This window comes from Toxotes jaculatrix, chromosome 14 (genome assembly GCF_017976425.1).
Source record: "Toxotes jaculatrix isolate fToxJac2 chromosome 14, fToxJac2.pri, whole genome shotgun sequence".
NCBI classification, from domain to species: domain Eukaryota; kingdom Metazoa; phylum Chordata; class Actinopteri; family Toxotidae; genus Toxotes; species Toxotes jaculatrix.
This window is the reverse complement of record NC_054407.1, coordinates 18,933,793-18,959,108: the sequence shown is the minus strand read 5'-3', so window position 1 is coordinate 18,959,108 and position 25,316 is coordinate 18,933,793. Positions and strand designations below refer to the sequence as shown.

At 39.5% G+C, this 25,316-nt stretch overlaps 1 protein-coding gene across 1 annotated transcript; it reads left to right on the top strand.

Moving 5' to 3' along the window:
• Positions 1–319: 319 nt before the first annotated feature.
• Positions 320–16,868, top strand: mfsd14a2 (major facilitator superfamily domain containing 14A2). The gene is made up of 12 exons (XM_041055243.1): positions 320–548; positions 3,705–3,800; positions 5,932–5,994; positions 7,036–7,163; positions 7,432–7,546; positions 7,836–8,054; positions 9,020–9,133; positions 10,269–10,340; positions 10,734–10,846; positions 12,562–12,659; positions 13,318–13,475; positions 13,579–16,868. The coding sequence occupies exons 1-12, from the start codon at positions 465–467 to the stop codon at positions 13,789–13,791; spliced, it is 1,473 nt and encodes a 490-aa protein (XP_040911177.1). The 5' UTR covers positions 320–464; the 3' UTR covers positions 13,792–16,868.
• The last annotated feature ends 8,448 nt before the right edge of the window (positions 16,869–25,316 follow it).

The window sequence follows — 25,316 nt, the reverse complement described above, 5'->3', positions numbered from 1 at the left end:
GTATAGTATAACTGAACTGTAAATGATTTCATGGAAGTTGTTTTTTTTTTTTTTTTTTTTTTTATTTCATGGAAGTTGCTGAACATCTTGTACGCTCCTCTCCGTATAAGGCATTTCCCCTTTGTTGCCCGCGATGTGACGTTCACAAATCACTATTTGAGGATCAGTGGCAGCAACGTTTTTCTGAACCAATCGGATGCAGAGTTTGGGATTACGTTTTTGGTAAACAACCAATCGCTGAGTGGTGTTACATGGGAGAGGCGGGTCAAAAATCGTATGAGGAAGTCGGGTTGGAGTAAGGTGGGGATAAATCATCATTTAGTTAGCTCGCTGGTAGTCGCTAGTTGCTACCTGGAGCCGACTGCTAAGGTGTTAGCAGCTTAGTAGCCGAAAACAATACATGATTTTACTTTTAATAGGCGCGACGATGACCCTCTGACACCAAGAATGGACATAAGTTAACAATGACGGGGGAGAAAAAGAAGAAAAAGCGGCTGAACCGCAGCATTCTTCTAGCAAAGAAAATTATAATAAAAGATGGAGGAAGTGTGAGTTAAATATTTATTTATCTTCGTTAACTTAGCTTGCCATTTAGCTACACTGGCTCTCAGCCACTGAAGTTAGTCAATAGACTTGTTTATTCCGTGAGAACACAGCAATACGAGACGGCATTTGATGGTTTGTCCCTCCAGGTAGTGTTAACCGTTAGCTGGGAATGCTTAGCTAAGTGGCTAACACAGTTAGCTGTGACCTAGCATCGACTAATGTTAGCGGCCTGCGTTAGCCTGCCGTTCACACGTCAGCTCGGCTAACCGCTAGCTATGTTTTTCTTTATCGACAGTCTTATCACAGTAATCCACGCAGCCTGAATATTAGTTTAGCTTGTTTGAATCAACAACAGTGTTAACGGTACTAACTTGTTCGTTCAAATCGTGTGCGAATCACGTAGCACCAAGAGGCACAAACTGGTGTTAGGTTAACATTAGCTTACTAGCATATGTGTTGAACGGTGATTGGATTTTTTTAACCCTGTTTCAATAAACAGACAATGTTTCAGACAAGTTTAGTACTAGTAAATGTATTAGAGACAAAGTCTTGTAACTTGTAGTATAAGGTAATAGATCAACAGTCGATCATGTGGTGTAGGTAGGTAGGTAGGGTGTCTCATTTGGGAAATTACAGTATTGCAGCAGCCACTTTACATAAATCACAAAACAATGAGGTAGACAACAAAATGTTCCATTAAATACTTACCTATATATAACAAGTAAATAGACTAAATTAAGTAGAATTACGCTGTGCAATGGTGGTAATATATAATACACTGTGAATTAATTCAAGTAATGTAAAACCTTCAAAGGCCAGATTATTCTGATATATATATATAAGACGTGATATATAGATGGGCAAAGGTAAGACATTTAAGTAAACACTGGGTTTGGTAGAAAACACTGCCACTGCTCAAGCTAACATCAGCTGTGTGATGTAGACTGTAACTATGGTATACACAGGCTGTTCATAATATGATGGTGCTGATGTTTGGTTAAATATCACCCATGGCCTGTTGTTTCTGGCACACTTCTACTCCTTTCTCAGGTTCATTGACACCTGTAATACACCTTTGATGAGCTTCAAACTTCTCTAATAAACAGATCAGATAGACAACTAAATATCACAGCAGGGATTGTAGTTACTTTGATCATTCAGATGGTGGAAGTGATGATTGTCCCAAATTAGGGTGTTGGCAAAGAGTGAGTATGGGAGGATTGTTATAAATACAGTGAGGCGGCAGTGCTGCTTATGTAATCAGTTGGACAACTATGCCAAACATGCTGGATATCCATATGAAGGCACACAGAGTTGTAATCATAATGAACAGAACAAGAAACTGTTGTTTTCACACAATAATGGTCCTATCACCCTGATGACACCCTTGCATCTATACCTGGCTCTATTCCAGTGAAATCCTTAGTTCAGATTATTGTTATTGCTTTACTGTATTATTGCAGCTAGCTCAGACCACTCAGCCATTAAGATTTCACTTTCAATATCCAGCCATTGCATCTAATAGGTTTAGATGCTCACTAGTCAGTAGCAAAATGTAATCTCTAAGTACATAGCGTAGTGTTGATTCAATAGAGAGGAAGTTGCAACATCCATGTAGTGAGACAGTTAGAAATTGTTCCTCATTTTCTCCATAAAGTATGTGGTGTGACCATACACTTATCATGGAACAAATGGCAGGAGTTCTGCAAATTTGCACCTTAAGCGGTGATACCTAGTCCTATATACTGATTTATGGGATGCTTTCACTCGTCCCACATGGGTAAATGACAAACCACCCATGTGGTTAAAAAAAAAACGTATCTTGGTGAAGTTAGCCCTGGCCTACTTTACAGTCTCTGCAATTATCGCACCTCGCTGTGTTTCCTGCCCAAGATCCTGCTCTGCATCCGCACTCTCTCCATCACTCTTTTTCTTCACCTTACAGACTTGTATAGATTTTAAATTGCCGCATAAAATGACTTTCTCTCCTGGGAGGGGCTTTTAGGAAAGATTGTCTTTGTGTTTTACTCATTACAGACAGGTCTGTATTTAGAGTGACCTAGTAAAGTATAGCAGACAATTCTGCTATTTTACCCATTACACTAAACTGCATAATTTTAATGAACAAAACTTTCTCTTGTTTTGCTAACAATGAGTTTTAAATGCTATCATAAAAATGTTTGTCTGGTAAACTGGCAACTGAATCTGAACAGATTATATTGTACAATGCATGAATTAATGTTGTGGTGAAAGTGATCCTCTTCTCTTGCTTTGCATTATGGTCATTTACTCGCACTCAACACAGTTCAGTTGTAATCAAAGTAAAGCAATATAGCCAATAGTGCAGATGTCATGTACAACAGATTAACCACGTCTGACTTGTATTTACATCTCAAATAGAGTAATTATGACTGGATTAATAGACTCATGCGTTCAAATTACTCTTGTCATGTCTGTGGCTTAGTAGCTTTTTGTTTGTGGTGTTTCAGTTTTACTACAGCACAAAACCCATGTTGTTGAAAATACACAAAGTGTGTTGGAGGAAGAATTAGCAGAATGGCTTGTGGTTGTGAAAAAAAAATAAGTGCTCCGTTTTGGCAGCAGAGATGCAGCTTTCTTGTTAGAACTGATGGCAACATTTAAAGTTTGAGATAAGGTTATCTTTAAGTCTATCAGTACCACTTCCACTATATCAATTTTTGATACAACAGAACTTATGTGAATCATGTAAATTCCAATTCCAATTCACATGTTTATGTGCACGCGCATGTACTCACTGTTGTATTTTCTTTCTTGTCAGAAAGTTTCAGTAGCTGTGTGCAGGAAATACTAATATTTAAATTATTGTAATAAGTAATAAACAGGTCTTTTCATTGTGTTCAATACTGTAATGGCTTCTCAGAATTTCCCTCAGTGCAGATATTTCTTCCAAAAGTAAGTAAGTAGATCTTCATTACAACATCTTACCCAACTGTGGGTTGTCCCACAGGATCAGGTGATGCACAGTAGCATTAGGAAAATCAGACCTTGAAATAGATTCCAGTTTAAGGTTCAATCTGTTAATGTGTTACCACTAACAAGCACTTTGATGCATGTTGAGATGTTGTTTTGCTGCTTCTCAGCTAAATACCTTTCTGTTTGCCTCTGTCTCCACCCAGCCTCAGGGGATTGGTGAGCCCAGTGTTTACCATGCTGTGGTGGTCATCTTCCTGGAGTTTTTTGCATGGGGTCTCCTCACCACCCCAATGCTCACGGTAAGCCCAGCTACACCCATTCTCACGTAGACATGTTGTTATGTAAACTGACATAACAGTTTGTAGTATATTCATACGCCTACACCTCCCTTCTCTGAAAAGCTAGCCAAAGAGTGGCATTTCCCATTGACTGGAATCACACAAGGCCCATCAGTGTCTATGAATAATTGAATCCCTAATCAAATGAGCGAGGCTCTGGGTGATGCAGTTCTGTTTTTTGTTTGTGTGTGTGTGTGTTGGCAGATGTTTGACCAGGCGCTAATGGACTGAGAAATATGAAAAGGGCATCAAACAGTTGTATTGTCTGAGCACCAGCTCTTTGTTGAAAAGGCTTATCAGGGGGTCACTGGTTTGTGTTGTCAGGCCACAGAATAGATGCCAGGCAAACCACGCCACACATTCACCTCAGTGCACCGCAGAGTGTAGTTCAAGTTATTTGCTTCAGGCAACGCAGACAGCATTATTTAGAGGATTTTCATTCCAAAATTTGATCTGTTAAAAAAAACATGAGAGAACCATCAGTCAGTATTTAAAAAAGACAGATGATTCTTTCCTCAAAACAAGATTTATTTTGTAAACAAAATGCAAAGATGACTCATGACAGTGATATACTTTACTTCATACCAGCAGGGATTACATATTAATAATCTTCCCCTTACTGACATTAGCTTTTCATTTTTTAGTCGAACCCTGCGTTTATTGAATTCCTGTTCATTTTCTTTCATCCGCACGTTTTTCTCCACCAACTTAAACTACTTTGTGTAGAAACTGGTATCTCAAACAAATGATGAGCAAACATCTGTGAGCCACATGATGTGGCCCAGACAGGCTTATGCAATGCATACTTTCCAGCAGTCTCTTGTTTGAAGAGGTGGTTGTGTGTGTAACTGTTAAGCATTAATTACTCAGGGCTTGTTGCCCTCAAGATCCCTGGGCGGAGGCAGGATTTGCATTTTGGACTAATCAGAAGGCGCCTGAAAATGAGAGGGACTGCTTCACTGCTCCCAGTGAGCACACTGCTTCATTAGTATCCAGCAGCAACAGTCTTCACTGAGCATTCACAGTGTGTGTGTGTGTGTTGGGTAACTGACTCCCCGAGGAACAGAGGGGATTCTTAACCATGCCATGAGCTTTCCCTCTGTACCCCTAAACAATAACCAGATCCTGTTGTTCAGTCTCATGTTCATGTTCCCACACCGGTGTCAATGACACTTACATGCAATACTTGCTGCACACTGACGTTGTGGACTTTGAACTGCACATCCCATGGAATATTTAACCATCTAAACACCCTTCTTACACTTTGAGCAGTGTCCCAGCAAAAGTTTGTCATAAAAAAAATCACGTCACACAGGTGTCACTGTAAGTCAGATGATTTAACATGATATTATAATTCGACAAATTCAAGAAAGTGGTCCTGATATCAGGTTTGAATGAGGTTGTGAAGGCTTCTTGTCTCTGTGGCTACACCCTGACTGTTTCAAAATCATATTTACTAAGAGAATAAATGTTCACTTTCAGCCAAGCAGAGTGAAACGAGCACAGTGTGTAACAAGTAAAAGTACTCAGTCATCCAGTCTGACGATAACCATGAATGACGCCTGTAACCATGACAACACTTGGTACAGACCAAAACTGGCCGCTCCATCAGCTCTGCAAAGTATCGGAGCTCACTTCACCCATCAGGTGTAAACCAAAAAAATCAACTTTATTGTTTTTCCAAATGTCTTAATTTTGTGTTAGTGTTTTTGGTGTAGAAGATTGATCAATTTGGGCACAACTCCTGTGGAAATACAGTGAACGGGCTGAAAATATCTTGTAAATAAATAAATAAATGTAAATAAATGGTTCTCAACTTGTAGGTCAAATCCCTGTGAAAATACTTGTGTTTTATATGAACAATATTTTTTCATTACAGTGAGGCCTAGTTTTCTGCCATAGGCCTCAGTGATTGAATTTATGATTTATCTTCTTAATGTCAACCCTGTGTCATTTGTTAAATGTGTAGATATTTGTTCAATGCAGTCACACCATGAGAAGTACACAAACCACTGTAGGTCACTGTTAGAAACATGATGCAGACTATGTGGATAAGGGGTTTCACCAGGTGTTATCTGTGTTTGTTCTCCAGGTATTACACCAAACATTCCCCCAGCACACATTCCTGATGAATGGGCTTATTCATGGTGTCAAGGTAAGAGACAAGAGTACACACACACACACACAGAAACACTAAGCTAAATATTCTGCCTCTCATGACTGCAGTATGGCTGTAAAATGTGCAAACTGACAGAAGATGGTCACATTTACATGTTAAGTCATCTCTAAGTTTTGTATCCACTGCATCTCCGTAGCCAGCGATATCTTTCTGTGTTGTCTGAAATGTAATGACTTAAACTGCACGATGAGGCAAACTTTTTTGTGCACTGTAGAGTTGATTAGAATTTTTTTTTTTTCACTTTCTGTATACTTTTGTAATTTGGACAGTTTTTGTGGATTAATCATTAAATGTATTGATCCATACCACAAAGCACGGCAGCTGCCATTTGCTTTTTGTGTTTTAAGAACTTAATTTTCTGTCAATTAACATCAGCACCGCAGGTTTGTTTTGCTTTTATTTGCCCATGGAAGATTTGTGGAGCATGTATGCTGTTGTTCAGCGACACCCTGCTTGACATTAATTCAGTTACATGTTAACACCTACAAGATGTCCAGTAACCATAGCAGTTTCCCCAGCTGGCCACAGAATAGCTCAGCTGAAGCACCTTTTGCGGGTTGAAGTACGTCAAGTGCACTGTGACAGTAGTTGTTAAGGGAAGAGAGAGTGTCTAAAGATAGCTGGAGAGGGCATCCTGTAATCATTTTAGGTTTTCTAGTTTATTCTGATCACAACTGTTGTGATGTCAACACACCAGACTTGTTCTGTGATCAACAAATAATTATTCTGCAACCAGTTAAAATGGCTTATAGAAACCATTGACTATGACTATTAGTTGTTTTGCCAAGACAACAAAAGACAAACTCTTTTCTCACCCTGACAAAATATGTTGTTATTAGATTGTAGTATTGTACATAGACTGTACACTTTGTACATGACCCTCCACCAAACTGCAAGTTTCAAAACTGGTAACTTTACTCAAATTATCCATTTAGAGCCCTCTATCCATCAACTACTCTTCTTCTCTTAAACATTTTGCTTATTGTCCCCCTCCATCTCTCCTCACATCCCTTCCAGGGCCTATTATCATTTCTGAGTGCTCCACTGATTGGAGCATTGTCGGATGTGTGGGGACGCAAGTCTTTCCTGCTGCTAACAGTCTTCTTCACGTGTGCGCCCATTCCACTGATGAAGATCAGCCCATGGTGAGTGCAAACACAAAGTTAAACTGATGAGTGCCGATTTGGTTTTTTATTGTAAAAAGTGAATCCTTGTCTTGTTCTCACTGAAACACTCTGGATTATAATGCAATCTAATAAACTACCCCCTCATAAATTACAAACACAATAAAGTTCACAAAGATGGGCTTTATTACAAGTTGCTTCCACTGAAGTGCATCACAATTTAAAGAGGTTTACCTTTAGTCATTTTAGTTTGTCAGTGCTGACAACCCAAATTTTTTTCTTCATTCAGGTGGTACTTTGCAGTCATCTCCATGTCCGGCGTCTTTGCCGTCACCTTCTCTGTGATCTTCGCCTATGTGGCTGACATCACGCAGGAGCATGAGAGGAGCACAGCATACGGTTTGGTAAGAGCATGCTTGACCAAAACGTGACTATCACAGTCCTGTCAAATATGTTCAGAAACTTTTAAACATTAACACAATAATAATTATTGAGTGAAGAATTATTGAAATATTTGTAACAGTTTTCAAAACTCTGATGAAGTCCTTAACCAAATAATCAGTAGTAAGAGAAAATAAAAGCAGAACTGCAATGGAGACCAAAACAGTTGATAAAAAAAAAAGAACTCCATGAAAGGAAACACCGAGCTCTTCACGTTCTGCTCACCTCAGCTCTGCTACGTTCTCCCTCTAGGTATCGGCTACCTTTGCAGCCAGCCTGGTCACCAGCCCGGCCATTGGAGCCTACCTGTCTGTGGCCTACGGTGACACCTTGGTGGTGATCCTGGCCACGGCCATCGCCCTACTCGATATCTGCTTCATCTTGGTGGCTGTACCGGAGTCGCTGCCAGAGAAGATGAGGCCGGCGTCGTGGGGAGCACCGATCTCCTGGGAGCAGGCAGACCCCTTCGCTGTGAGTAAAAACGCAATAATACTTACTGATAATTTTTCACCAGTTATGGCCCAGCATTGTGCACAGTCATGTCCACGGAAGCAGCAGCTAATTGCAGTGTGTTTTATCAGCTATCAGAGTTTTGGTTTGAATTAAAAACATGTTTAAGGTTAAGCCACTGAGTAGAAGCTCTCTCTTCACAGTAAAATGAACTGTGTAATTGAATGTTTTCAGTTACAGGAATGAGCCTCATGCTGGGAACATACTTAATGTTGCTGCAAATTATGTGCAAGGGCAGGCCGCTCAAAGACAAATGCCTTTTAATCTCCGAAAAAATGAACAATTCTTTCATTCAGTCATTAATTCCTGCCCAGCAACGCAATGATGCATAACCAGATTCCCCTATTTACAATGAACTCATTTTAAAAAGAGAGTAGTAATCTTTGTAAGGAAAAGCAGCTGTAGTTTATCTTCATATCTGTTGCAGTAAAACTTGTGTCTATGTATAAATCTCATCTCCTAAATTTGCATATTCAAAAAGAAAATCAGAAAATCTTCTTCATACTGGCCCTCATAATTTACCTCCAGTCTGAGGCTTCAGCTGTCTGAGTTTAACAAATCAAGTGAGTATCTTCCAGAGTCTTTATTCTGAAATTCCATATCCCTCCTATCACATTGGAACAGTATCAACAGGAGGAATTATTACAGCAGTCTAACAGACTTGAAAAAAAAGTGAACCTATCCTTTAATCCAAGGTTTATATCATTACAGTCCATGATATATGAAAGTAGTTATATTGACATAAATATACACAAATTAAGGCTTTAATTTGCCTACTTAACCCCATCAGTTTATTAGTTAAGATTAAGGCATATGAAATACAGAAATGTGGATAAGTCTGCCCATCAGAAATGCCACTTTATTTTGTTTTTGGTTTTTTTTTAATTCTTGCAACAACTTAAATTGTTCTTTCTGCTTTTTTCCAGTCTCTGCGTAAAGTGGGCCAGGACTCCACGGTGCTCCTCATCTGTATCACAGTTTTTCTTTCCTACCTCCCCGAGGCCGGCCAGTACTCCAGCTTCTTCCTCTATCTCAGACAGGTAACGCTTTGCTCTCCCTGCTTACCCTTGTGCCAGAAAGACCACAGAAATGACTAGACATTGTTTAGACACATCGTGTGCACTTGCTACCACATATCTGTGGTATTAGATGTTGATGGAGTGTAAAATGGATAAGGAATTCTGATGATATTTGGAATTTTAGATATTGCTTTTTAGGTGAAGTTGTGGTTTCCTAAGGAGGATAGTATAATTTGGGATTGTGACAGCATTATATTTATACTTTTGTGTTGCTAAGAAAAGGCTGAAATTGCTGCCTGAATAACCTCGGTACAACTGGGGGAATTTGCCGAGCACACACTTTCACCTACATTGCTTTAAGATTGGATCAGCAGGTTTGCTGAGCAGCCTGTGTCCGTGCCTGAATAAGTAGAGCAAATTCATTAAGTGTCTCAGCAAAATGCTACCACAGGAAAAACAGTGCATTTGAAAACACAAGTAGCCAGAAATGGACAGTATCAGATACTTATTTATAGAGCTGGCACCTCTGGGGTGGGCTGACAGGGTGTGATCTCCCCACTTTTTCCAAACTGCTCAAACTGAAGATTGTGAAGTTTGTGTAAACAGTGTCAGATAAACCAGTCAGGCAAGTCTGACACACACACACACACACACACACACACACACACACACACACACACACACACACACACACACACACACACACACACAGGTCTTCTACTACCTTGAAAAAGATGGCAAAGTAGCTCTGGAGTGTTGGGGCTAACATTACTCACCACGCCCTTGTGTCCTCTTTATGCCAGAATTGTTTTATTGTATATCACTACCTATTCATTGTCATAAATTATACATACCTTGCACCAGCTGCCCCATTCCTGCTGCTGCCTGTATTGAATGAAATAAAGGGCAGTATGTTTGACCTAAATGTGCCCAAGAAAACAAGGGCAGGAAAAAGAGAAGCACTTTTTATTGTTCCAGGATTCAGTATGAAGCAGCATGTCTTTACAAAAGGCCACAAACACACCCCCTTCTTCCATTGTGTTCTCTGGTTTTTCAGAGAGCGACAAACAGTAAAGGCTTCTGGCTTCTGACTGTACTTGTCTTTAGCTGAACAGTCTTGTCCTAACCTGTGTTATCTTAACACTCTCACCCTCAGGTCATAGGCTTCTCATCAGAGACAGTGGCTGCCTTTATCGCTGTAGTGGGGATCCTCTCAATACTAGCTCAGGTACTGGAAAAATTACTTCTGTTGTAGATGTTTTAAGACTGAGTCTTCTCCTTATCTTTGGATTTTCTGAATTTTTCTTCTGCTTAATCCTTTTTATTGAGAATTTCTTTTCCTTGGCTTTCCTATCTACTGTCTATAAAATGTTTTTCACAATTTTCTGGAGCCCGCGTTTACAGCTTGAAGTCAAGTCAGGTTTTGTATGGCCTAAAGCCACAAATTTGTTTCAAAGGACTTTGCATTTTATACACAGTACCACACCCTCTGCCCTTGGACCCCTGGGTTTGGAGAAGAACCCCGCCCCAAAAAAAAACAAATTTCAAGGGGAAAAATGTCTGAGACAGACATGTGGCCAGACACAGGTCTTATATAATCTATGTGCTGTGTTTCCTTAAGACGGTGGTGTTGGGGATCCTGATGCGTTCAATAGGAAATAAGAACACAATCCTGCTTGGCCTTGGCTTCCAGATCCTCCAGCTGGCGTGGTACGGCTTCGGCTCTCAGCCCTGGTCAGTAACTCTTACGCCTTGCTTCTCACACACACACACACACCTCTTTCCATTGCATTTATTCAACAGGACTGGTGCCCTTCTAATGAAACATTATTTGACAAAAGAGCAGCTTTGAATTAGAACTGCTTGAAATTTTTTAAAGAATCATTAATTCATTAAGAAATATGTTTTTTGGTTCCCGAAACCAGTTTGATCTCTGTCACTTGTTACTTGCGCGTCAGCGGAGCGCAGACTCAAAGGTTGGGCAAAGCTTCACAGAAACCAGTAGAGATACAGTGAAATGTAATTTCACTAAATATAACTCCAAGTGAGGGGGGAAGTTCGTCTAACATGACAAAGTATTTCCTGCAGCATCATGCAAAGCCGCAGTTCTGGTCATGATATCTCAAAATCGGTTTGTGGTGGTCCATTTAACTCAAGTCAAACAGCACACATTGAACTGGTGAACTTCTCAACAGAGAGCATTCCTGTGTTTCTTCATTGTGCATTTTAATCAAAAAGATGTTAAAAAATGTTATCATAATGACTAATGTTTTTGGCAGCCAAATCTAATGTTTTGTCTCGGTTTTTCTCTCAATGTATTTTGGTTTCAGTGTTTTACTCAAATAATTTGCAAAGAACCTGAAGCAAGATCCAATAAGATCAAATACTGCATTTCACTGTATTTTTTGCACCAGAGTTCGTTGTTATTGTCCACTGCTGTTGTTGGAATCCCCTGACAAACCACTAGGGGGGAGCAAAGCCATAATCAATGGTACTGTCACCGGCCAGGTGGTGACCATGTAATCTGATAACTGAGACTCTTTAACCCATTAAGACCTAAAGTGCCCTCTAAAAAGCGTTCAGCACCGCAGCATTGTTTGTAAACAACCTCCTAAAACCTGAGGGTTTTCAGAAAAACAGACAGAAAGACAGAAATGCCAACATTCACCAAAACCTTCATTTCTCAGACTTTGAAACAGATAGAAACATGAAAAAAAAACATCTAAGAGCTTCAACCTTTGGCTTTTATTGTAATTTGTTGTCCCTAATGTTCATCAACATTTAAAAACTATAAAATAAACCAAAAAAAATAACTGAATTAAAAATTGTTAGATAAAACATGCTTGCATGAAAGGGAAAAATCACAGGTATATCTAATGATCGTGTGTTCGTTTAAAATACGATAAGGGAGCTTTTACCAAACAACCACCGCCCACTGACACAGGTCACATGATCAGTTTCATTTCTCTTGAAGTGAGATCAAAACAGCTTCATCAGTTTCACTTGCTGTTTTGGCCTGGAGGGCAAAGGCAGAGCAGCCATATTATCTATTGATTCTGAAAGAAAACATTCCCAACATGTCTGCTTGTTGCTCCTCTCTGCCTTGGTCAGTACCCTGGAAATTGGGTTAGCTAAAGGTCAGGTTGGCCGTATTATATATTAGGGTGAGAATTCTTTCCATGTTCACAAAAAGGCTGAGAAAACAGCTTGTTTTACAAAATGGAGTAGGAAATACAGCTTAATCTAAGATTAGCATTGACATTTGACATTTTGGACTTTGGAGGCTCAGTCACTGCTTATTATTCATTCAGATGGTTTGTTTTTAAGCTTAAGGCTTTAACCATAATAGGCTTATTAACCCAACTTCAAGGATATGTATAAATCCAGTTTTTAAAAGTTTAAATAAAATGTTGTTTGTATCCATAACAAATGTGTGTTGTTGTTTGTAGGATGATGTGGGCAGCTGGAGCCGTTGCAGCCATGTCCAGCATCACTTTCCCTGCCATCAGCGCCATAGTGTCCCGTAATGCAGACCCCGACCAACAAGGTGAGTTTCCTGAGGCAGTTTATCTATAAAAAAAAAAAAAAAAGCAGCAGCAGCAGCTCATCCCGCAGAAAAAAACGTACTATATCCACTTTAAAATACAAGGGTGTTGCTCTGTACAGGATTTAAATTAACCACTGAGTTTGCTGAAAACCGGCAGGTTATTGCAGCTGTAATTCTTACTGGGATGTGGGTGAAAAAGTTATCCACATATGCATCCTGGGACTGGATTAAAATCATTGACCAGCATGGTTAATGTTAAAATCACCCCACCACCACCCCTTGAGAAAGAGAAAGTTCGGTTTAGAAAATTTAGTAGGCCTAGAAATTAGAAACCACATTCAGTGCCAAATGTAAGTACTTTTTTTATTCAATACATTTTGGTCAGGGTATAAAAAGTACATGTTTCTATAAGTGTTATTTACTAATAGCTTTGGTGGACCCACTCCATCATGTGCTGCTGTATACCTGCATGTCAGTAAGTGAACATCTTGGTGCTAGATGACAGATAGCTGATATGTTTAGGTTGTGTTGTGTGCTTTTCCTTTTCCAAAAGAGACAAATTGTGTTGTTGTGTATTTATTGCCTGACAAATAATAATAATAATAATTCTTATTCAGATTGAATAATCTGTTTATGGCTGTTACCTGTCTGTCTGCAGGTGTTGTCCAGGGGATGATTACAGGAATTCGGGGCCTCTGTAATGGTTTGGGTCCTGCTCTTTATGGTTTCGTCTTCTACTTGTTCCACGTGGAGCTGACTGACTCAGATGGCTCTGAGAAAGGTGCCAAACCCAACATGGCCAACCCCACTGATGAGGTGAACTTTAATGAAAAATGGCATTTAAGTTATTTACACAATACAAATTTGTTACACATGTTGTAGCTGTACTTTAACTAAACATTTCTTGTCCCCTTCTCAGAGTGCCATCATCCCAGGTCCTCCCTTCCTGTTTGGTGCATGTTCAGTGCTGCTGTCTCTACTGGTTGCCCTGTTTATCCCGGAGCACACGGGGCCTGGCATGAGGCCCGGCGCCTATAAGAAGCACAGCAATGGGGCACAGAGTCACTCCCACAGCCCCCAGGGCAGTGGGGCAGAGGGCAAGGAGCCTCTGCTGGAGGACAGCAGTGTATAACCTCAGCTAAGGGGGGCGGACACCCTCACTCTACCCCAAAACCCCTGCACACATGGACCGATACACACATCTTACCACATGGACACACTCACACCTCAGGCACACATCAGACTCGAGTGCTGTGAAGAGGTGTTTGTGTCTGTGTGTTTGTGTCGAAAGTGGGCACTCGTTCCTCAGCAGCCCCTTTTTGTTTTTTAAAAGCAGGGTATTGTGAGGACTCTCTAAAGACCCTGTATGAGGAGAGTGTGTTGAGTATTTTTCGTGCTGCAGTGGAAAGGTGCATGTGACTTGGCTGAGCTGGACTCTAATCCTTGGTTTGTATAGAGCAGAGTGAAGCATACAGAGCGGAGCATACAGCGGTTCGCCCCCCTCCTGGTGCAAAACAGAACCGAAGTGGTTTGGTTTAGAGTGCGAGTGGGGTATGTCTCAAATGTTACTAAATCCCCGTGTGATTCTTCATATTCCTCTGTAGCCAGTGAAGTGGCAACTTGGTCTGTTTGTCCGATGAAAGTGTAACAAACAGTTAGTTGAGCACTTGTCTAATGATCTTTCACAAGTTAACTTCTGTGCGACTACAGCTCCGTTAAAGCATCCGACAAGGGAACACAGTTTTTCCTCCGTATGCACAGCAGGGAAGCACAGCAACTGCGTACATGTGAGAGGAGTCTCTGCAAACCAGTGTTGGAGAGGCGCTGCCTAATTTCAGTTAGGACGGGTCTACCAGTTCGCGTATAACAGGCTTCGTAAGACCACACTTTGTTTAAATGTCACACTTCTTACAGAGAGAAGTGTGCAACTGAGACCACTTTATTAGCTGAAACTGTTTTTCAATGTTTACTTGCCATTCTCTAGAGTAGTAGTACAGTTTGGGTTGTATATTTTTCTCTGTTCAAACTGAAGGCTAGTTGTGCTTCAAGTTTTTATTCAAGAAACAAATGTTGCCTTGAAGTGACTTAAGATAAATATATATATATATAGACATTACGTAACCTGTATGAAGACCGAGGTCTGAGAAGGCTCTGTAATCTTACGCTATCGCTCCCATCGGAGCCGTTACACACTCTTTATTCCTTTGTTTTCATGTCCTTCCTGTTACTTAGTTTGCTGACATTTATCACTGACAGGGTTAAGGCTCACACAACCATGGTTTTATTTTTAAAGCCTCTGGACCATTAGGAGCTAGAGCGTTGCTATCAACATGTCAGTGTTGGCACTGACTGTTAATACGGAGACTTTGAATTAATATCATTAGGTTAAACAAAATATCAGTGATGCTGCCGCAGTGGAGAACTCAAAGGTTAAGTGTGATGTAATGTGGTGGATAAAGATTTTGACAGGGGTAATCAGATATTAACTATGAAACGGTTTCATGTAATCCCTGGCATTTAAGATGCCATACAAACAGTCATTACAAGGCACAGCACATCTCTCAGACAATAACTAACAACAGATGGTAGAAATTGCGGATGTGAATAACTTCATGGAACTTGGCTCGTAACTCACAAATGCGCATGTGACATGGTGAAGACGCTCCACAAGGGGGGGGGGGGCCTTTGATCATTGTCAGACCAGCTCACTACATCACCTTTACCACCTATAGGACAGAAATTAGCAGCAGCAGCAGTTCAAATCAGAAGAATGTTGTTTCCCCCTCCCACACACACACACACACACACACACAGGCAAAGGAAGGAAAAGCTGCTTCAATTTTAACAGATGTTTCTTTTTTTTTTAAGCCAATGTTTTTGAGTTGTTTTTTTTTTAAGTTACAAATATAACATCATATAAAAATATAAATTGGATATATATGTAAAAAAAGCATCAGGAACATTCAGTGTCTTATAGTTGTCAAAGGTGTAACAACCTTTTTTTTGTTTTGTCTGTAGATGGGTCATCAACATTCCTGTATCTGCTGTAAACTGCTGCTGTTAACTTTTCTGGCCAACAGGTGTCACAGGCTGAACATAAACCACAGCTCTGTAACTGGACAACTCTGGCTGTGCCTGGTTTTCTTTCTTCGCATCAGTGACACTGTGTTCACTTTGTTCACATACTGTGTTAACAACTGGCAAATTTGTTTTGAACAGGTAATTCATAAATGCCTCAAGTGCATTTAAATAACCAAATTCCAACCTGATTTGGATTAGTAGCTAATGGTGGGTTTCACGCTGTTTAACATTCTGAAGTGAAATGTGCGTCATGTATTTTGTGCCAAATTTTTTTTGGTTTGCTTTTTCATACTGTGTGTGTACGTGTGCTTGAGTGATTTGGATATATTTTTTTTTTGTTTTGTTTTCTCTTGTCTTAATTTCTTTGGCTAAAGATTTACGTTTTAATGCTATTTCTTTTATATATACATATATACTTTTAAAACTTCATCCAGTCATTTCTAGGAATCTTTTTCAACATTGTGGCTAGATGGTAAATTATCGAATGTCCATCTGTGTTTTCAGTCTTGGTCTTCGTTTAATAACAAGCATTTCACCGTTGGTTAATTACATTTGATGAGCTCAAAGTCACTGAATGTCCGAAGCCAAGCTGTACTCGTTGGCCATACTAGAACCTCAAAATTCTGACTTAACCTGTCACATTGTTTTATTATTTCAGAGGGGGTGTTACTTAACAGGAGGCTGTTACTGTTGATTTAATCTCTGAATATCATTCTCTTTTTTTTTTTTTTTAAATTTATCAGTTAATGGACCAACACACTAAATTCAGATCCTGCATAAATTGGTAAGATTCTGCACCAGCCCCATGTGCACTCGTACAGCTTACACGCAGATGACTGTAATTGTACAAAAATCACCTGTACGTACAGTAAATGTATATATTTATTGCTCAAGGAGATGGCCACCTCTTGGTCTATTTGGTTGTATGGTGCAATTATTATTATATATTTCTCAAGACTTACCTGCTAGCCACTCCTGTTTTTAGTACAATGTGGTTTGTGGCCTGAATCCCCTCTCTGTGTGCCTAAATTTAGCCAAGAAATGAGTATGGCAACATAAGTAAATGGTGGTTATTATGTAAATATGGGAAACTAATGACAAACTATTTATTAAAGGTTTATTGTACAATGAAATGTTTGAGTTTGCCTCTGTGAGTTTTGGGGTGTGCACCATATGTTTGCGCCAAAGCTAACTGAGTGATCAGGGTGTGTCTCGGCAAGTAACCAGGTGATAATCTTTGGACTATTGTATTTAAAACAAGGATCCCAAATCTAATGGCTCCTGAATCTCATTAGATCCCATTACAAACAATACTCCTTTTATCTTTTATTTACTGTTCACTATACCAAGGTTTTAATCTAATGCTCTAACTTTGCTGCTTTGTTGTGTAGTAATCCTGTCACTGTTCTACTGCGGCTCTAACGCTTTCCTCCACTTACTCACTGTATACAATTTACTCAGCTGTTATTAATGCAAGCTCATTTACTTTGTGCAGCCTGAGCCTTTCTTTATTAAAACCACATGAAGGCAGTAGTAAAATCTGTCCAGGGCGTCTGTGGGTTTTAAAAAGCATTGATTTCAGTTGCCTCACAAAAAGCCTTCAAAGGTATTAAGTCCTAAATGCAATTTGTAAAGGTCTTAAATTTTTCCTGCAGCCTGCTGCAGGCAGTAAAGTTAGTTAACTCCACCAAGGAGGATATGTTTTCACCTGTGTTTGTTGATTTGTTTATTTGTCAGCAGGATTACACAAAAACTACTGAGACGATGTGCTCCAAACTTGGTGGAGGGACGAGAGAATGAGGCTGGGAAGAACCCGTTACAGTCTGGGGCAGATTCAGATCATTTACTATGAATTTGAGTTTTTGTCTCTGAGCTCTGGTATATGTTGTCTGACACCGGCCTTGGTTGGACGCATGTGCTTCACTGATTGCCATTGTAGTTAAATATTTTTGTGTATGACTTTTGCAGGAGCTGTCTGGAAAATCTCCACTATTGTTTCAGACCTGTGATCATACGTAAAATTCCTATGTGGATCTCAAGTAAGTCATTTTTTTTACTTGTTAATCCATCCACATATTCATTCATTTTCTGCTGTCTGTGCAGTTATATTTAATAATTAATTTATGATATTATTAGAAATAATTGTTCTATGGAACAGGAAAGTACTGAGAAAATGTTACATAAATGTCAATAAATTCATGCACTTGGTAAATAATTCTGGTCCTTATAATCCCTACTGGTCTTCAGTGATATCTTTTATAGTTTAACCGGTATGATGGTGAAACGGGTATTAAATAGGATTGTGTGTGGGCTTAAAAAGTCTTAAATTTGATCTGCTGAATTCTGCAAAAACCATGTCTGTCAGAAATCCTTAACAAGGCCATCACCCTGTTTTCGCCTGAACAAGTGTGTAGAAGTGGAGGGCAATACCACAAAACCTGGTTTCCATCCAATATCACATGATAGCAGGGCCAATAATCTATTGATCCTACTTTACTTTAAATGCAGCTGCTGTAACATAGTGTAGGGGAGAGGAATGTGCCATGATTTATGAGCTGTATGAATCAATGATAGTTTATTTTTGGACATGTTTAAATTACTAGCTGATAATTTGCCCAGTATGATGCATTTCCTTTTACTAATCTCTGATCATACATGTGTTCAATGTATGATCTAACATGCAAAAGATCCTTTTTGTTCTCTTTTTGATAATTGATTAGTATTGACAGTATCAGTACATTGGGGATTGATTATCAGCCACTCTCTATGTAATGGGACATTTCCTTTTACATTTAGAGACTCTGCCTTAAGCATGCCTGAGCGGTCTGTCTCACTGGTGTTTCCCTCTCTCTGCTGGAATATGATGATGTATGCAAAAGTGTCCAAGTGGAGCAGCAGGTGTTTTGTGGTCTTAGCCTGGGATAGAACAGATAATAATAAGGCTCTTAACCATGATCCATGCCCATTGTTTCCTGACAAGCCCTTTAACAACACTGTGCACTGCTGTGGATTTAGTTACGATGGACTCATCAGCACAGTGGTGTCTCTTATTGAGCATCCATAATCACCAACTGCTGTTGATGCAGTGGCATGTGGGCTTCGGTGAATGCAGTTGACAGTGTGAGACACACAACCGCCTTGCTACTGTTGACCACTCAGCTACTCGCTATGATTCTACTTTCCTTCACACATGAGAACTTGTAGCCACGTTTGACATCTAACTTTTCACCGGGTGAAACACTCATGGTGCTTAAAAAGGAAGGGGAATGCATTAACTTGCAGCCTCCAGGGACTGTAGCTGCACAACACATCAACAAACGGCAGGTTCCAGCTTTCCGGGAATTAGAGGCACACAGCCTTGTCAGGATTAACAGCTCTCTGGCAGCAAAAGCATTGGGCATGTTTTAACAAGGGCAACTTTACCGAGCACTTTAGAGAAACTAGCTGTACAGATCACTTCCAAGGCATAAGTGTGAGCACGGGAGCCCCTCAAGTGTTTCCCTGTCATTTATTTGTGCTCGTGTTGGTGATGAAAAGGGGCCATGTGACTATTTGGGGGAGCTGCTGGAATGTATTGTGATGCAGAGTCGCTGTCATTGCACATTTACTTTCCAGGCTTCACTTAGGTGCACGAGAGTGGAAGAGTGCTTACATGTTTGAAAACTGGCCTCCTGGACTTGGCTAGAGGCCATACGCAGTCCACACCACTGTTACTATAAATGTGAGTGTCCATTAACCTCAGAGAGGGAATGCATCCATCAAGCCCTGCCTCAAAACTTAAAGTATTGTTTTTGCGAACACTGGAAATGGCAGCAGGAAGAACTCTTTCTTTAGAGCAGTACACCTCAAGCTCCGCAGACGCACTGGGAAAGGGAAATGGGCCCAGTGGTGGATGTCCCACTCAGCCCTGACACACGGCAGCATCTTTTCCTGCGGTGGAGAAGTGTAGCATGCTGGCGTCTAGGAAGAGCCCTGGGATGAATCATGTGTGAACCTCATTGTTCTTGCAGTCAAACAGGTCTGTGTGAACCTTGGTTTGTCACTAACCTCTGCCACAATCCCTGCTTTCCCATGTTCTATATGCAGACCACCAATGTTTCCTCATATGACTTCCTGGCACATGTAGTTGACGATTAACTCAGGGATAGGTGTGGGCCTCCAGGCTCTTTCACGCATACCAGGCCTCGACTTATAAAACCCTGACTTCTTCCTCCAAGGCCACGCTTTGAAAAATGATTTTAAACTCTGTGTCCTTACCTCTCGCATATCTCCCACACCTCTTATAGATACTGTAGACTGACAGTAATAACCCCAGTATGTAACAGTATGTTCACAATAACAGACTGAGTCAGCCTTATCATTCTGAACCCTGACCCTGCTGTTTTTGCTGTCATATTTAAACAGGGTGCTACCTACATACCTATATCTTGGAATAAGGTAAAGGTTACATGGCGGTGTGTGGCTGTTATTAATGCAGCTGTAGACAGCAGAAGGTGCAGCTTCAGGCTTTTATGTAAGCGCACTTTAATCCTTCCCTGCAGTGAGGTGATCATTTCCAACAGATTTATGTCTTTACTGAGAGATACACAATATAAACTAACACACCTGTGCTCTGAGTGACAGCTTAACTACTACATTGGTGGGTTTTTCATCTGTGAGGCTATTAACCACAAATCATGTGTACCTTTTATTGCTTCCAACCATTTTCCATTGTGTACCATAAGCTGTTACTTTTTTTTAGCATGCCAAAAATTCCCTATGTGCCTCATCATAGCTTGAGATTTTCAGGTAGAGATATCCAAGTACCCAGAGTAACCAGAGGTACCCAAGTCAAATCTGAAACCTCAAGGTCACCAGACCTTTGTTATTAAGCTCCAAAGCCTCAGGAATGATTTTGAATGAGGACATGAGTTTAAAATCTTCACCAAAACTACTAACTTGCTTTAAGATGCTTTAAAGCTCCATTAATCAGTATTTTGATATTGACACTGAATCAAATGAATGCTTGTGGCACATGTAGTGTATGGTTCAGGGTGACCACTCAGATACTTAACTCTATTTCCAGCAGCAGCAGCAAGCATCTTAAAAAAACTCTTAAAAACCCACTGAATGCTACCTGCCCTGCACCAAAGAGCAGAAAACATTTGCCACTTGCTGCCAAAGAAAACTCTAAAAAACAAGACTGTCCAGAATCACCCCCTGTTTACTATACAGTGCACAATATTTACTGTCAACCATCTTATCTGAGTGTCTGAGTTCTGAGTGTAACATTAGTTCACTATATTTAAAAAATCCCACAGTGGAACCATAAAGTAGCATTTTATAGAAAACTGTGAAACTTACAAAGCCACTGTAAAGTTGACAGGTGTAGAGTCCTTAGGACTCAAAATGATGACGATTAACAGATATATCCTATTTTTCACAATTGGTTCAGACCAAACCAGAGCTAAAATGCCAATGAACACTGTTTTTGTCAGGTGGCCAGAAACATGATTTTAACTGAAATGTTGCTCTGTATATGTTCTATGTGTTACTTGAATTATATTTAAACATATCGTGATAAAGGAAATTATTGTCTAGCCTCTAGCCTTTTCTTGAGCTTTCCGCCTTCTTATCCAAAGAAACTTGCTTGAGCAAGCACAGAACCTGTGTGACCTGAAATCAAGATTTATTGTTTCTTTAATTTGTAATGTTTCTGTTGTCATGTCTGGTTGTTTTACCTTGTTTTTCTCTTGTAAACTAATTAAGAATGGGCAGCTGAACTGCAGCCTTTTTGATGTCAGTGCCAAACCCATAGCCCTTTCCAGGACATTCATGTTTGCTTATTGTTCAGGTCTGATTTCCCGACAACATAGCTTGTGGAAGTAATGCTTTTCGACAGCCAACATGTAAATATCGGATGTTGAAACTTCCTTGAAGGCACCACAAAGGAAGAGTTCATGCCACAAGCAGCTTTACCACACAACATAACTACAAGTCACAGTGACAGGAAACCAAGAACTAGGGAATTATGTGAATCAGTGATGATTTTCATACTTTTTTAAAATTTTATTGATGGAAAACAAAGTCAGCAGGAAAAATCTAAACACAAAGGTTTCGGAAAATGGTTACCAATTATTTAAATCACTCCTTATATGATTTGTTGGTGGGTTTAAAGAGAGAAGAGCATATCAACTCATTAATTGTAAATGTGTACAGATTTTCTGACAGTTTTCTAGTGTACAGACGTAGATTTTTTGCAGTGTTTCCCGTACTCTTCCAGGCAGCCACTGACTAAACGTATGATGTTCTGTAGACTCAAGATTAACGAGCCTGATAGTTGATTTGCATATCTCACAGAAATGAATGGAAACCATTGGATCCCTTGAGTTTGCAAGCTGGTTAGCTGTGATGTAAAGTCACTACATTTACCCAAGTACTGTACTTAGTATGGTGCTAAAGTATAAATTTGAGATACATGAGTATCTCAAATAGAAGTACTTTCACACTGTGCTTTGCTATTTTTACTTTGTTGAAAATGTTTTCCACCACTTAGTAAAGTATATGAGATTTGTTGAAAACGAGCAGAAACATGAGAAGCCACTGTTATGTTCCTTTAAGTCGTTAAGAGAAATTAGCAAATATCCCTGAATCAAATATCTAATAAACTCTCCATGTCTGTGGTTGAAGAAGATTAAAAACACCAGTCCATTGTTAGCCACCACCTGCCTCTTGCTGATCGACTTAAGCAGCCAGCCTGACACCCCCCTCCCCCCCTCCCCACCATTCACCTGAGCCACACTGACACTGCGGCCACAGCACAATGGGACTAGTCCACTCTCAACAGTTTGCCCTGACCCCTGCCCCCAGGAGAGGTCAGGATTAGGAGGTTGTCAGGATTAGAAGTCACAGCTCAAAAAACAACTTCTTTTTAGTCGCAGGCAACAGGTCACACTGTCAGCATTCAGATCATGTGTTTATGACTCATTTGTTTTTTTGTTCATCTGAGCCTCAAAAACACATCAATAGTTCTCAGCCATAATGATCCTAATTTGACCAAAATAGCAAAGCAGGGTATGTACCCTGCTTTGGTTGCACCAGTTTAAACTAAATATTAGAGACAAAGCGTACTGAAAATGACTTCATCCTGCATTTTTATGGTTAATGATCATCCACAATTTTGCGATTGTTTTCAACATTTAGAGCTACAAAATTGACATTTTAAAAGAAGAGGAAGTTCAGGTAGTTTTGATCTGCTTTTTTAATGTTTTGATTTTATCTAATATTTATGGACAATCCTACTCCTTACTGCACAGCTTGTAAGGAATATCCACCTGACTAACACTAGTGTATTACAGTAAATGTATATACTATAGTAATATCTAGTCATGGTTCTATCTTTCCTCTCTGTTCTATTTTTTATTGTATTTATATTTACATTTTATTCAGTCTTGTTTTTTTACCCACTGTATCTAATTATCCATTAAAGGCACAAAAGAAGAAAAAAAAAAAGAAGAAAATATCAAATCCAAACTTTTCATTCATGATATTTGTTGTTGATTGTTGTAATAAACGATAGTTACTTAGTGCGTGGCTCATGGATAGGAAGTGGGACATGGCTTTATCCAGTCACTCACTATAGGCTTTAATCTCATTATGGAACCTTATTCCTACAGACTGCACACTCAATATGGGATTATGCTTAAGATATAGAATTCACAGCGGTGCAATTTAGCTCTGCTTCCTCTGTAATGCAAGATGTTCCTGTATTGCATGATGGTCCAATCGGCTCAGTAGCTAATTACTCTTGTGCCGTTGGCGACCTTTCTCCCCCTCTTGTCGGCCTATAAGTGGTGCTTGTTGAAATGCGTTGGCGAGCATCGCCTCCCGACCCTGTTGCTTCAGTATTCCACCATCACTCACTGTGGTAAAAAACAAACTCTGATTATCAAGTGCTGATGAGCTGCTCTGCTGTTTCATGTTTCTCTGAAGGGGTCACTTCCCACCGAATCAATGCCTGCATCAGTTGCGGATAGTGGTTGGCGTACATTCACACCACCTGGCCGTTCTACAGACAAATCTCAGCCAGTGAATATTTCACAATAAACTGATGATTGAAAGTGCCAGTCAGAGACACAGCTGCCACAGAAATCCCGTAAGAGCAGCATTTTAGTGTTCCAGTAAGGTCTATTTTAGTACAATAAACACAGGACATGATTTTCTTGCACCAAACATGCTGCTGATTTCATGGAGGATGTAAACAGGTAGTGAATTAGCAGTTGTGACAGAGATGGCATTGTGAAACTGAGGTTGTTCACAAACATGCCGGGAAGAACAATCTCAGATATTTTCAGCCTCTGAGAGCTCAGTGGTGAACACAGTGTGAAATACGTAATCCCGATGTTTTTCCATTAGTCTGTCAGAGAGTGAGAACGCCACAGGATCAAAAGGAGAATCAAGTTCTCTTTTTAAACAATGGTTGAATCATACAAGGATTTTCCTTTGTCCTCTTTTCCCCTCAGCTTCCTAAAATAACAGGGAATCTTCTTCACTTTCAAACATGAGCAGTTGAACCAAACCTGGCCAAATACAGCCACTCTTTGCTTTTTATAAGGATAAAAATTATAGAAGGATTTTTCATGTGACCTTCACTTAAATTGGAGGGAAGGTAGCAGCCAAATTACTTTATGTACAAGTGACAAGATCCTCAGTTACTCTCTCTTAGTGCATCTGTGTTTATGCGAGAAAGAACTTGTGATTGTGAAATGTGAAGGCGAAATTTAACAGAATGATTGTGTTACAGTATTTCATGGCTGCTTTGACTTTCAGGGGATGGGTGTAGGAATACTGAGGACCAATCAGAGCAATGAGCCATGAATAATTATGTTATTATGGTAATAATCCCTAAACAGTCTGTTTGACTTGAATCAAGTTTAACTGTAACTAGACTGTAGAAACCCAAAATAAATTTATTTGGGTTAGTTTTGTTGTAACATTAGTTATATATCTCGTGTAACATATTCTTATTATCACTATTATTACTATAATTAAATGTTAATAAACAGAGAACAACAGTGTTTCAGGCTGCAACTATGACTGTCCTCAAATACCTGTCTTAGTTTTTTTTTAGAAATTATTTTATAATATAATAAACAATTAATTGAGGAATAATTTGCACATTATTTGGTAAATAAAATAATCATTAGTTGCAGAACTAGTATCTTTTTTTTTCCTCTCCCAGGGACTACATATTAAAATTATCTTATATTAATATTTGGTACAGTAAATGTATTATGTACTATCCCTGTTAAATAAAAAATAAATGAATAAACTTTAATTTTTATTACTATTTTATTTTACTTTCTTAAATCCTATTAAAGTGTAAGCATCTGTTTAAATCTTTTTTATCTTGTTTCTTTTCTTGATGCATTTTATGCTTAATGTAAAACACTGAATTGTCTATACATATAAACTTGCATAATGTATCTGTAGATGTATATTATTTTAAACAATCAGCAGCCCTCTGAAACGGATATAAGCAGTCTTTATAAATTAGAATAAATGTGGCCCTGCAGACAGCTCTGTAGCCACAATCAA

Excerpts from the sequence above, each read along its gene's own strand:
- mfsd14a2 (XM_041055243.1), top strand. The coding sequence starts at position 465 with ATGACGGGGGAGAAAAAGAAGAAAAAGCGGCTGAACCGCAGCATTCTT. Across the intron at positions 549-3,704 it reads TAATAAAAGATGGAGGAAGT|CCTCAGGGGATTGGTGAGCC; the intron begins GTGAGTTAAATA and ends GTCTCCACCCAG. Across the intron at positions 8,055-9,019 it reads AGCAGGCAGACCCCTTCGCT|TCTCTGCGTAAAGTGGGCCA; the intron begins GTGAGTAAAAAC and ends GCTTTTTTCCAG.